Source organism: Manis pentadactyla, chromosome 13 (assembly GCF_030020395.1).
Source record: "Manis pentadactyla isolate mManPen7 chromosome 13, mManPen7.hap1, whole genome shotgun sequence".
Lineage (NCBI taxonomy): Eukaryota > Metazoa > Chordata > Mammalia > Pholidota > Manidae > Manis > Manis pentadactyla.
Window position 1 is genome coordinate 14,657,181 of NC_080031.1, and position 13,858 is coordinate 14,671,038.

General features: G+C 34.0%; 1 protein-coding gene across 7 annotated transcripts in view; it reads right to left on the reverse strand.

The window, feature by feature from the left end:
* The window catches only part of ARHGAP32 (Rho GTPase activating protein 32), a 277,885-nt gene that overhangs the window by 190,796 nt on the left and 73,231 nt on the right, over positions 1–13,858 (reverse strand). Inside the window, exon 1 of one of the 7 annotated variants that reach the window (XM_036930152.2) lies at positions 394–4,475. The exons of 4 other annotated variants lie outside the window; for them this stretch is intronic. In XM_036930152.2, the coding sequence (XP_036786047.2) occupies positions 394–509 (116 nt within the window). In that variant the 5' untranslated portion in view covers positions 510–4,475. Of the gene's footprint in view, positions 1–393; positions 4,476–13,858 lie in introns of those variants that run through there. 2 more of the 7 variants (XM_036930153.2, XM_057490666.1) reach the window with 2 other exon arrangements.

Here is a 13,858-nt window from a genome sequence, read left to right on the forward strand (position 1 = left end):
ACACACACACAAACATATTCCAAAAGATAGGAAGAAAAATCTACAAGATTCAAATTCCGATCAAATATATTCAGTAAAAAACAGATATAGGAAGGGGTAGTAGTTCATTATGAGTCTCTACTTGAAATTCCTGAAATGCTACTATAGTACAAAACCTGTCTAACACCTTCTCTTCCTGGTGTTCTAACAAGTCATTTTAAATGCATTTTACAAGCTCAGGACAAGCTGTGGAATGAGGAGTACTATATACAACTGGAAACCTGTCCTCTTTAGCTCCAAACCTTCCCCTGAGAAAATAAAAGTCTTAGCAGAAAAGGGATTAAAACTCACAGTGGGCAGAGGAAGCTGTGGACAGAGGAACAAAGGTAAGAGAACTGAGAATTCCACAATTACCTGAAATTTTCTTCCCATTCTCCCTCTTCACTGTCAGTCACCTGTGTCACAACTTCAGAATCCAACCAAAAGACACTGTCATCTCCTGAAGTGCTACTCTCACTTTCAGTCTCCATCCTGTATTCAAAAAATTTAAACCTCAAGGCATAGAATAAAGAACACCAGTGCTCACGCTGTTCGGCTCCATTTATGTATACTCAGGTGTGTGGCTGATACACACAGTCTATTATGCGCTAGTTTAATTACAGTTGGGGTAAAGACAGGAAATCACATACAGCACACTCACTGCACCTGTGACACCAGAACCCCTCCCACTGCCTTAGGCTCTATGACCTACATAACCAAGCCCAGAACCCAAATGAAGGTGACTTTTCACTAAGTATTTACTGAATAACTATTTTCTCTTCCCAAAGTTTCCAGTTAATAAGTTGAAAGTAGACATTTTCAAAATGCAGACCTTTCTCATTTACATCCTTTTGCTATCTCAGACTTAAGGAAGGCAAACAGAAAACTAGAAAGGACAACACTGCAAAGGTATCCTGGGCCAAGCACAATGAGAGGCAGTTAAAGGTCTCACAGTTAAGGAGGACCACAGTTTACAGAGCAGATAAGCATGGTCTAGGGACCTGCCCAACTTCATGCCTTCTAATATGTGCCATCTTTCCTTCCCCTCCATAGTAACTGCCAAGTACACCTTTGCTCAACTATCCAAAGTGGGACATAACAGCCAGGCATGGCTATGGCCTTTTAAAGAAAAAAAATGAGTACTATTCAAGTTAAAAGACACTGACAATTACATCAAATAAAAACATGCAACATTTTTATAGATAATTTAAACTGCAGGTGCCCATAGCAGCAATAAAATGATTTGCTGGGAAACAGGTGCTACATCTGTAACACTGGTAACAACACAACTGTTACTCAGAAAACAGTCATTCTGGTCCCAACACGGACATGTCAGATATTCGTGGCTGTCTGTCTTTTACTGAGCAGCCACAAATGGCTAAAAGCCCTGATTTTCTATTAAATCTGACCAGCAAAAAATTTTTTTAAGGCATCTACTCTAAGACTCTTGAATTTTCAAATTTGAAAATAAGGAAAATAAACCCTCTGGCTGACTTTGTTTACACAATAACTTTTTCCTTTCTATTAACCTTACTGCTTCAAAAATTTATATGCTTTCACCTACCAACTGTGGTTATTATTCCTGCCTCAACCCAAAATATGATGTGGAATGGATTCAGAAAAGCTGAACAATTTACAGAGATATCTTGCAAACTAGCCTAATAATTTCTTCTCAAGACAAATCCATACATATTTAACTTAGGCTAAGCTTTCATAGGAACACTAACTGCCATCAATTGCTACACCTTCTAGAATCATCTCATGGTTAAAGAAAAACACTATGGCAGTTTAGCTAATAGGACTCCCTCAACACAAATTTTAACTACTGTGGTACAGTATGCTTGGTACCAGTAATTGCAAAATAAATTTTTTAACACTATATAGAGTGATCCCACTATTTTAAAAAATAGTATTTTTCAATATATAGATATCTAGAAAAAAGCCTGGGAAACTATACAGCAAAAGCACTAATTAATTTTTCCTTTTTTTTTAAGGATAATACTTTGTTTTTAACATAGAAATGTATTAGCTATTTAATTTTCTAGTTTTAAAGAAGTTAACTACAAGAATTAAGATTCACTCCACAGTTTCTCCCTTGAATAGCTGCTGGATGCTACATTTTACTATCTCAGTCTTCCAAATGAAATTAAAGTAGTCAAAGGCTCCATAGAACAACTCATACATCTAATCAGCCATGGGCACAAAGAACAAGCAAGTCATATTAATTTCATCATTCCAATGGCACACTCAGTAAATAAAAAATACTTGCTTTATCAGACACATTAGAATCTAGAGATCTAGGAAATCCTCACTGGCTAAGCAACCATGTCAATGGTCTGAGAGACTACTCATTTTTGCTTTCAATCTACAAATAAAATAAATCAAAACTATATACTGTTAAAACTCTGAAACAAGTTATAATTTTTCTGTAAATCTACATGTAGAGGTTAAATGAAAATACTGGTAAAAAGTAATGAGTAAAAGCACAGTATTGAACATTAATTATGCCACAATTGATTTGGTAAAAGTTTTTGTAAAGGTAATGAAGGATGAGTGTTCTTTAAATAACACTGAATTAAAGGAAATATTTCTAAGCTAGAATTTAGATTGAATATGTCACAGTCAGTGAGATACAGAGCAAGAAAGCCACATTACTTCAAATTTAGGGCCCTGAAAATTGTGGTCTTGGGAAAAACTGAACTATATGTACGGTACTTCTGGTAACTGCTGTAACTGGACCTCTTCCTAATGCTAATGATACTGCAAAGAAATATGTTAACTTTGAACTTAATGAATAATAACTAAGGGAGAAAGCAAATGATCCAACCAGACTTCATCTCAGCAGAAGGTCTGGGAGAAGTATGGGAGGGACTAGGAGGAAATCACTAGGGAGAAAAATTGAGGCTAAGCAAAACAAAGGGGGGACAGGTTGTAAACTCCGCATACTTGAAAAGCTCAGGGTATTGTGTAAACTTAATAATACTCATCCCACTGAACTACCTGAAAAAATGGCAGTAAATTGAATGTTTTCAATCTACTGTTTTACCTACTGGTGTCCTTCCCTAGATAGCTCACTCTACTATAGAATGATTAGAGACTGAAGTAATTTTAGCAGCTTGCTATTTATCTTATTCTGCCTGCTCTCTTGCTATCACCCAGAGAAGATGACAGGAGTAAAACTGGGAGTCAACAATAACTAGACTTAAAGTATTAGACAACATTCAGCGACTTATAAAATTACAAGTATTTTTCTCAAATCACAATCATCCTCTCCTGAAGTAATGGAAGCTAAATCCATACTTCTAGACATTAATCTGAGATAAGTTTTTTCTGATATATCTTAAAACAAGTATACTTCTGTTCCTGGTATCAGTAACTCTTCAGTTCTTTTTTTCCTAGAAAGAAGAATTAAATTCACAGCTGCTCACTTAAATTTATTTCATGAAACAGGCATTTTTTCCATGACCTTTTTTTATGGAAATTTGTTCTGCTAAATTTTGTCATTTGCAAAAATAATAATAAAGTGAATCTTTTGAAGAATAAACTATAACAAAGTAATTAATATAGGTAACTCTTTAAAAGATACAGATATATTTAAATTTCAATGATACATTAATTAGAAATTGAGTATCTGTCTATTTCTTCTGTTTTTACTAGAGCCAGACATTTAACATTATATCCTGTGGTGCTTTTCATCTGATGTTTTCAAAAGTATAATGAAAGAAAAACATATTTTTTGATGTCTCAAACAGTACTTGCAAAATAATAAAGCTGTTTTTTAAGTGTCAATTCAGAATCTTCACATTTTATCACTATTCCCTTGTGGTAAAATAAGTATGTTAGATACTGAACTAAACTGTTGCTTACTGATAATGGCAATCCATTAAGCTACTATTTCACTGTTATAAGCAGCATTCAGGATATACATACAAAGCAAATGAAAACAACATTACTACTTTTGAGTATCCATAGTGTCCATTTCAGAAATAACGCTGTTTTTTTCTTATTTAGTGAAGCTCAGATGATTCAAATTCCTTCTGTATCACTTATTACCTGTGTGAATTCAGGCAATTTATATAAGATCTCTAAATTCAGTCTCCTCATTTCAACATAGTAACCATACCCAATCATAACTGCAAATGAAGTCAGTATACATAAAGAACACAATACAACATTGTAAATGGTAAGTGCTAAAAAAAAGGTATAATAAAAAATGTTTCATGAATGTATTTTTTGGAACTACTAAAAAATGTTAATCTCCTTTAGAAAGGAATCAAAATTCCAGTTAGGACAGGAACTCTTTTAAATTACTAAACTATCATTATCTCACCTAAAGAAATCAGTCAATAATCCCTTAATATCACAAATATCCAGTCAGTGTACGAAGTTTTCCAAAGGTCACAAACCTTTTTTTAGTAGTTGGTTTGTTTGAATCAGAAAGTCAAATTGCTATGTTGTATACCTGAAACCAATATAATATTGTATATCAACTATGTTTCAATTAAAAAAAAACCCAGGAAACCAGAATTATCAAATATATAAATAAAAAAAGAGTCAAAATTCAACAAAAAGCATGCACACACGGTGTTTTAGTTAGTAAGTCTCTTAAGTCCCTTCTGGTTTAAAGGTCCACTTTTTTTTTTATCATATATTTGTTGAAGAAACCAGGTCCTATAGCATCTCTAGCATTCAGGATCATGCTGATTACATCCCAATAGTGATGATGTTCTACAGGCTCTTCTTACTCTCATATTTTCTTCACGGGAATTAATTCTTAAAAGCTATACTGAATGCTTTAGTTTGATGTTTTCTGCCTTATCTTCCAGCCTTCTAAAATAAATGTTAATCAAATGAACAGCAAAATAGTAAAACAATAGATAATACAAAGACAGAAGTAACTAAAAGGCCACAGATAATATATTCTTGCAATGACTTAACCAGGTACTTGGGGGCGGCGGGGGGGGAGGCAGCTATCCAAGACACAGCACACGGAGAGGTTTCAAGAGTCCTTTGGTTTCTACTCTAGATGGGCTCTGCATCCTCCACTACACTGTATGGCATGTCTATGCCCTCCCATGCAATTTATAAAAGGACAATGGCAAGTATCTGCACACATCTGAACAATCTGTGACTAATACTAAAATTCAATCCCTTATGTTTGTTACTAATCAGTTCCTACAATTTTAGAAGATGACGTAAGAGCTGTGTGAGCTATGTAAAATCCTTAATGTAGAAAGCAGAAACGTTATCATCACTCTGATTTGGACAGGAAGAAGAAACAATTGATATCATGGAAGAAATTATCAATCACATGGAAAAAATTGAAATTCAAGAATATCCCATTCTAGTCCACTAAATTTAGCTTATCAACTCTTAAATGTTTGAGATTAAATTAGCAGGAATCAAGTGGTCAAAGATTTATCTGTAACAGGCTGCATACCAGAGAAGACATGAATTCATGATATAAAATAACAAAGAAGACTAAACATAAATAAAGTTTCATGAGCTTGGAAATCAGACAGGTTCATACCAAGCTTCACCAAGGAGAACTAGAGGATCTCCCCCCAGCACACACACTAACACTGTTACTACTTGGCCAGTGGTATTAGAATCTCCAAGTCAAAGGAGTTAAAAGGGTAAAAGATACTACAAATATCAACTGCATCCACAAACTAACAAGGAGGTCTTAAGTGAACAAATGGAAAATACAACTCATCATGCACTGGTTTATCCATGATCATCAACCAACCAGCCAGTGACAACCATCCATTCTGTCATTTTCAAATACAAAGTACAAAATACATAAAATAGATACCAGCACAATAAAAATATCACCTTAGATTAGTACAGCAGTTTACTATTTTCAAAGGACTCTGATGTATTTCAAAGCCAATGAAAGTAACAAAGAGAAATTAAGCCAAAGGGAGGATGGGAATTTACATCTAAAACACAGGCTTTAGGGAACTTTTAAGAAAAGAAAAGGCATTGAGAGTTGAATTCATTATAATCTTTCAGTAACTACATAGTCTAATATTAAGGAGCTTAATAATAAAAACAGTTACAATACATTACAAGAATTAAGTATTCAACAAGAAAGGATGGTCATTCACAGCATTTCCAAGGAAAAAACTAAGGCTGATCAAGTGAAGCTTTAAAACAGAGATTTTTCAATCCTTTTTTCTGCCCCCGAAACAGTTTTCTGCCCTGTGATGATATGCACACACTCATTAGTAACAGTGACTCATAACCTATTTAGAGATTTATTTTAACAATATAAAAAGCAAATTATCTTTGAGAGTGTCAAGCTTGTTGAGCATTCAAACCTAAAGTGAAAATTATTTTAATTAGAACTTAATTTTGTTGAAATTGGTAGAACAAAAGAAGTTAGTTTTAAAGAGGGAAGCAGAGGAAAAGGTAGATGAAATGGGGTCTCTTTAGTCAGCTAAGGGTATTGTGAGGGAAAAAGGAGGAAGACAAGATGTAGACTTCGTACACAACTCTTTAAAAACTCATGGAGGACACAGACATAATCATTAACCAGAATGTCTGGGGATTTCAGCAAGGATACCAATACCCTTCCTCATGAAGATAACAGAATGCTCAACTGCAGGCTGGTTGTGAATCAGTATGAGGGGTAATTCTTCTTATGCTGTTATTCAGATTTTTGTTAGGCTGTCATCTCTGAAATTAGGAACATTTGCTAAACTCAGTATTTGGGGCAGACATGTATAATAGTAAGAAGAAATCTGGTCAGTGGATACCTACTGCTGAAAAGAATAAAGGGCCAGAGAAATATTTGTGTCAGAGAACACAAAGAACTTGAAACTCAGCACTTATAAAAATTTCATAAATTTGAATACTTCCAAAATTAGAAGAAATTCTAAGGACCATCTCTTCTGAAGTCAAGCCAGTAAACTATGCTCTAGAAATTCATGTTTCCTTTTTCCACCTCACATTGTATGGTAAATTTCCACATACTATCTTATTTTAATTCTGATATCCACAAAAACCTCAGGGTGGGGGGTTGGGGGGAGGGATCAAGGAAACAAATTTAGCATTCTCCTTTCTACTTCCCTACAATACTTCAAAAAATCACTTTCAAAATACTTCCAGAAATACAGGAGAAACAGGTATAAAGAGGTTGTGATTCACCCAACAAGTCTGACTCCAGAGATGACACACTTCACCAGTAAGGTATTCTCCAAAATGGCCAAAGTATGATCTCTTCTGCTCTAACACATTTCTGTGACTTACGTTTAACAGTTTTTCTACATATTAATGCTTTCGGCCAGGTACATTCAGTTTAACACAAAATTCACAACTGTAAGGGAAATGCAGTAAAATGCAGGAGCCGTACTATACAAGATGCCCATTCAGGACACATTGTTGCTAGTTCAATTAGCCCCACCCTATATCTTGATAGGGCTTTTTGCAGTATGTCCTCCTTTGTGTGGACTCCATGCAAGTCTGTAATTTAACAATCCTAATCTTTCATTAAACCCCTTTCTATCAGAGAGTCTTGACCTTTTCTTAAAAGTAAATGCCATATGTACTGTAATATTTCAAACTTATTAGCAACTTGACATATTTTTACCTGTGCTGTTATTAAGATTGCTATTGTTTTAATAATGTCTTGGATACAAAGCTGTGTAGATTTTGAGTGATGTGTGCAATCCTATCTTTACAAGACCTTTTCAGTGCATGATTTGGAAAATCACAAATTTTTTCATAAATATGTACATCGCATTATAGCAAAAAAAAAACTGTACAAAGTATATGTCTTAAAACCAGTATCAATATTTACTATATAATATACACCATTATGGCCAGTTAGATCTTTCAAGTCTTACTATTGAATAAAATTGCTACCATAAAAAATGCTGAGCATCTAACACAACACAACAGCTATTCTCTACATATCTCACTGCCTTCTATATAAACCAAAAGTCACAAGTCCCTCAGAATGTACCTAAGAGAACTGCACAAATATATTATGGCTGGTTCCTAAACTTTGACTGGGCATCAGAATCACTTGGGTGATTTTTTTAAAAATACAGGATTTCCCACCTCCACACAGACTGGATCCTAGAATCTGCATTTCAAGTTCTTTACAGTTAATTCCATTTATCTGACAGCCCAGTTGCATAGTGATCAGGTATTCACATATGAAAAAACAAGTACAAAATTTAAGTCCCAAAAAGTGATATGCTTTTTTTTAATTTCTGAAATGATCAATGATTCAAACAAAAAAACAGCATTCCTAAATGAAGAGTATTAAAACTGCATAAGTATTTTTAGTTTTTTGAAGGACCTTCCTACTACACCAATTCACATTCCCACCAACAGTGCAGGAGGGTTCCCTTTTCTCCATAATCCTCACAAATACTTGTCATTTCTTCTTTTTGATATTAGCCATTCTGACTAATACAAGGTGGTATCTCACTGCGGGTTTGATTTGCATTTACCTGATGATTGGTAATGTTGAATATCTTTTCACGTATTTGTTGGTCATCTATATGTCTTTGGAAAATTTCTATTCATGCCCTCTGCCCATTTTTTAATTAGATATTTTTTGTGTGTGTATGTTGAGTCATATGACTTCTTTATATATTTTGGATATTAGCCCCTTACCAGATATACTATTTGAAAACATACTCTCCCATACAGTAAGGTTGCCTTTTCATTTTGTTGATGGCTTCCTTTGCTGTGCAGCTTTTTGATTTGATGAAGTCCTACTTGTTTTTGTTTTTGTTTCCAGAAAAAAACTTCTATGTTGATATTCAAGAGCTTATTTCCTACAGTTTCTTCTAGTACTTTTAAGGCTTCAGGTCTTACATGTAGGTCTTTAATCTATTTTGAGTTTATTTTTGTATATAGTATTAAGACAATGATTCATTCAGCTTTCTTCTTTTGCACATAGCTGTCCGGTTTTCCCAATGCCATTTATTGAAGAGACTGTCTTTCCTCCATTGTACATTCTTGCCTCCTTTGTCATATATTAACTGACCATACAGGGATGGAAGTATAGCAAATATGGCTCATAATATTGTAATATCTTTGTATGGTGACAGATGATAACTACATTTATCATGATGAGCATTTAATAATGTATATAACTAATTAGTCACTAAGTTCTTCATCTGAAATATTGTATGTAAACTATACCTCAACTTGTAAAATTATTAAAAAATAATAATTGGACTTGTGTAAAATAAAATAAAAGTGTATAAATAGCCATTTTTTAATCCTATAACTCAGAATTGATCAATGCAAATGTGGAAGGACTGTTCACAAGCTGTATGTGATTAATAAGAAGGCCGAATGAGTGGGAAGAGCAACATAATTATCAACTATGCCCTTGAACTGTTGTGTGATACACTAGTAAGGCCCTCATTGTGGGAAATGGAAGCAAAATCATGGTGTTTATAATATATGCACATGTAGGAAGTTTTATTTTCTTGGTACAGAGCTCTGGCAAACAAAGAAGGAAAGTCACCATCTTCTTTTAACTTTCATTTTGGAATTCTTGGGTCTACCGAAGCAAATAATTCTCAGTTAGGCTGTACCAGTATCATTATTCTATTACTAATCAATTGCTTAATTTAACACAACATAATTTACAAGTGTTTCTCCAATAATATTTCCTTTATAAATGCCTGTATGAATCTGCCACAGTTTGTGGAATGTTATAATTACTATAGTACATAAAAGTACAACTGTAAACATTTCAGGTGGCCATTGGAGCAAGGTATGCTTACACAAATTCTCTAGGAAAGTGCAGAGGATGTTATGTACTTAAGTATTTGTGATCCAAAATACTTACAAGAAGGTAACAGAATTTTAATATGGGGACTAAAAAGTTGCTTATTTTACATATAAAGAAACAAATCTTATTTGGGCTATCAAACATGATTAATTTGGATCTCAAATTTTACTTTTATATGGTCTTCACCTAGTTGTCCCCAAAAATACATATGATGTCTTAATTGTATTCTCCAAACCTCATCAAAGTTTTAAATTTCATAACAGTATATTTCAAATAAAATTAAGTACACTTAAGGAATCTATGAGTTCACACTTGTCTAAGCCACAACTGTTTGACATCTTGGTAGTTCTACTATTTGAAATTTAAATGATGTAAATTGAGATTCAGGGTAATCACGAGATGTCCCCAAGGCACGAACATGCTGCTATGCTCAATGAAACTCTCATTCTGCTAAAAATGGACTAAATCACTGCTTCAGTTAAACTAGAAAAATACTCCAGGAGGTATTTTATCTGATACAAAGTATGTGGATTACCACCTATAGCAGCTAAATGTTAATCTTCCATTTGTCAGAACTACTTGCCAAAGGCAAATGACAACATCCAATAATGTACTGAAATTCCTTCCAATTGGCAGCAGGTACTATAATAGTAATGGAGAAAAGCAACCAGTACAAGAGTCTAAGATGTCATAATAGCACCCTTGTAACCCTTATTAAATAACATATTACAGGACTTGTCAAAAGTAGTGTGCCCTATCTCAGTTGCATTAAATGAATTCTGCATTATTGAAATATAAATATTAGACCAAAGCTCCTGGTAATGTGACAGGAACACTTATCTTGAATTATATTTTTGTGTATAACATTTTTTAATAGTGCAATATTTTCCTAATGCTACATAAGCCACTTATTTATTTCAAATAGATACAGTTCTGTGTAACAGCCAAAATAACAAAGCTTACATAGATACTATAGGGATGATAAACTGAGACATTAAATGAGGGCATAAAGTGATAAGGATGGAGACTATATACTCTAATCTTCTAGGGAGAAGGTGAGTATGTGTTTTAAATGATTTTTTTTAATAAAAATTTTTAAAATCTAGAAGATAAAAAACAATAACCTCATGTATATCTTAACTGGTCTATGCTTGCTGCTCAAGAAGCAATTTTTTAAAAAGAACTGCTGTAGTTATCTTCTCAAAAACCCATAACCCCAGTCTAACCATAAGAAAAAATGTCAGACAAACTCAAACTAAGGACAGTCTATAAAAATTAAATCGACCAATACTAGTCAAAACCACCAAAATCCTCAAAATCATGGGAAGTCTAAGAAACCATCACAATCAAGAAGAGCCTAGGAGAAACGATGACTAAGGGTAATTTGTTATCCTGGAACAGAAAAAACAGTAAGTAGAAACTAAAAACTCAAATAAAGTATGGACTTTAGATAATAATTATGCATTTATTTTGGTTCATTACATGTGACCATGTGACAAATGTACTATAAAATGTAAGATACAAACAAAAGGGGAAACAGGAAATGGGATAAATGGGAATGCTGAACTATCTGGAACTTTTTGGTATGTTTAAGTTTTTTTGAAAAAATCTATTATGAGATAGAAAATGAAACTCAAACTGGATTAAGTGTAAAATAAATTACTGGCTTATATAATTGAAAATATGTTTCTCCATTTATTGGCTTTGCCTTGCTCTCTAGATGTTGGCAATAGTCTTAAGTTTCACATACAGTTTTGCTAAAATATTTGTTTTGAAAACACAAATTTGTTCCAAAGTGATTGATATATTAGGGAACAATCTGAATACAACATTAATTTTTCATTTGCTTGTGCATGATTTTACCTGCCATAAGTAGTAGGTTAGGAGTTAGCAAACTTTTTCTGTAAAGGGCCAGATAATAAATATTTTAGGCTTTGTGGATCTTATGGTCTCTGTCACAACTACTCAACTCTGCCTTTGTAGAATAAAAGCACCACAGGCAACAGTAAATGGAATGGGCATAAATGTTTTCCAATAGAATTTTATTTAACAAAACAAGCAGGACCTTAGGTCTGTCCACTGTGTGCTAAGTGAATGCAGAAAAGGGCACCCTGCAGAACCACTCTGTTTAGGCAAATACAGAACATGCAACCCCCCTAGGACAATAAGCCATACCCATTCACATGTGCCACAACATTCAGTCCAATTTCTGATCAGCATCCATCCACTACTCATAAGCTACAGCCCTTCTAACCACTGGGTAGCCACAGCCCACACCCTCTTCTAGGAGGCATCACAGATGCAGTTTAATTGGGCTAGCTTAGATTTCTTACCTACTTCTGAACCACTCACTGTGTCCAAGAGTGTACTGTGCTGTTTGGCCTGGACTTCAGTCATAGACTTCATCCTTGGAACAGGAGGGTAGAGTCCCTACTTGGTCCCTAGGGAACCAAGACTGGGATAAAAGGATCCCCAAATAAAAACCGAAGGCTACTGTCGGTTTGTTTTTTTTTTAACAACAAACCAACCTTGAGAAACAATAGCTACTACAACCTCTATGTACAATAGCTACAGAGTGGCACAGCTATGGGATTAACTTAGGCAAACTCAGCAATACCTATTCAGCACTGGGTATGATTCCAAGTAGTTTAAAAACATGCATTTTTAATATAACAAAGTTTTTAAAAATCTAACTCAGTGTATGTCACTTGGTACTCAATTGAAAAAAATAGCAAATCTGTTTCATTACTGGAAAAAAACTATGATGAATTTAGTGTGCTCTTATTCAGTACTTTATAGTAAATTTAAAGGGTTTTCAAGAATACTTATAACTAGGCATTATTTTCACTTTACCCACTGACTTCAGAACTAACCATGGATTAAGTGCACTTCACAAGTTTCCAAATAATATGTTCTCAAAGCTTTATACCACAGTTGTAACTTGCTTAAGTACTATAATTAGATAATAGTCCTACTCATTAAGACTATGTATTGATTGTAAAAGTCAGTATGAAATGCTTTTTAAAAATTACCTCCCTTTTATGATCTCTACTCAAATCATATCTGAACTCACCCTTCTTACATCCCTATGCCTTTGTATTGTTTAACCCCTCTCCTCTGAACAGTCTTTCACTCATCTGCTTGGTAAACAAAGACTCATCCTTCAAGACTCAACTTAAGCAATACTTTACTCTCCGAGTCCTCCTTTCCACTGATTATCATTGTTTTATTCTGGTTAATGGTAATGTGTCCAGTGTTTGCTCAGAAATCATGACGCTGGCTTTTGGAAAAACACACAAACACACACACACACACAGAAGGATTTTGTCATGTTAAAATAGCTATTCTTTTATCAAGAATGGATGTTGTTTTAATGCCTTTCAAATCTAGAAAAGTAATGAAATGAGATTTTTCATTTGATTTATTTATATGGTGATTTAAAAAAGGAACTATCTTTGCATTCTTTGCAAATTATCTTTGCATAATCACATCTTATCAAGGTGTATCATTCTTTAATGAGCACTGGGGTCTATTAACATTTATAGGATTTTTACACTGATACTCATTTGTGAGACTAGTTCAGTTGCCTTTGTGTAATCTTTGCCAGGTTCTGCTCTAGCATCATTTAAAACTTTGAAATTATTCCTTCTTTTTCTATTCTCTGCACAGTTGAAACTGCACTGGTATTAACCCTTTCATAAAGGTATAATAGATTTCCCCTCCAATATCATCCAAGTCTGGTCCATTAAGGTGGGAAGGAGGAGGGCTGCTCTTAACAAGTGTTTCTATTTCTTCTATGATAATTGCTCTGCTTCAACTTTCTCTCTCTTCTAGGGTCAGCTTAGTAGTTATAACTTTCCTTAAAAAATCATCGAATTCACTGAGTTTCTCATATTTGATTCAAGAGTTGAGAAAATCTTATGATTCTTTAAATATTTTGTGCCTATGCTCACTTCGAAATGAAACTTAGATTAGTTATTTCATTGTTTTTAAAATAAAACTCTTCAATTTCTCTAATTAGATCTATCACCTCACTGAACATGTTGTTTAACTTTTCAGTGCCTTAGTTTAGCA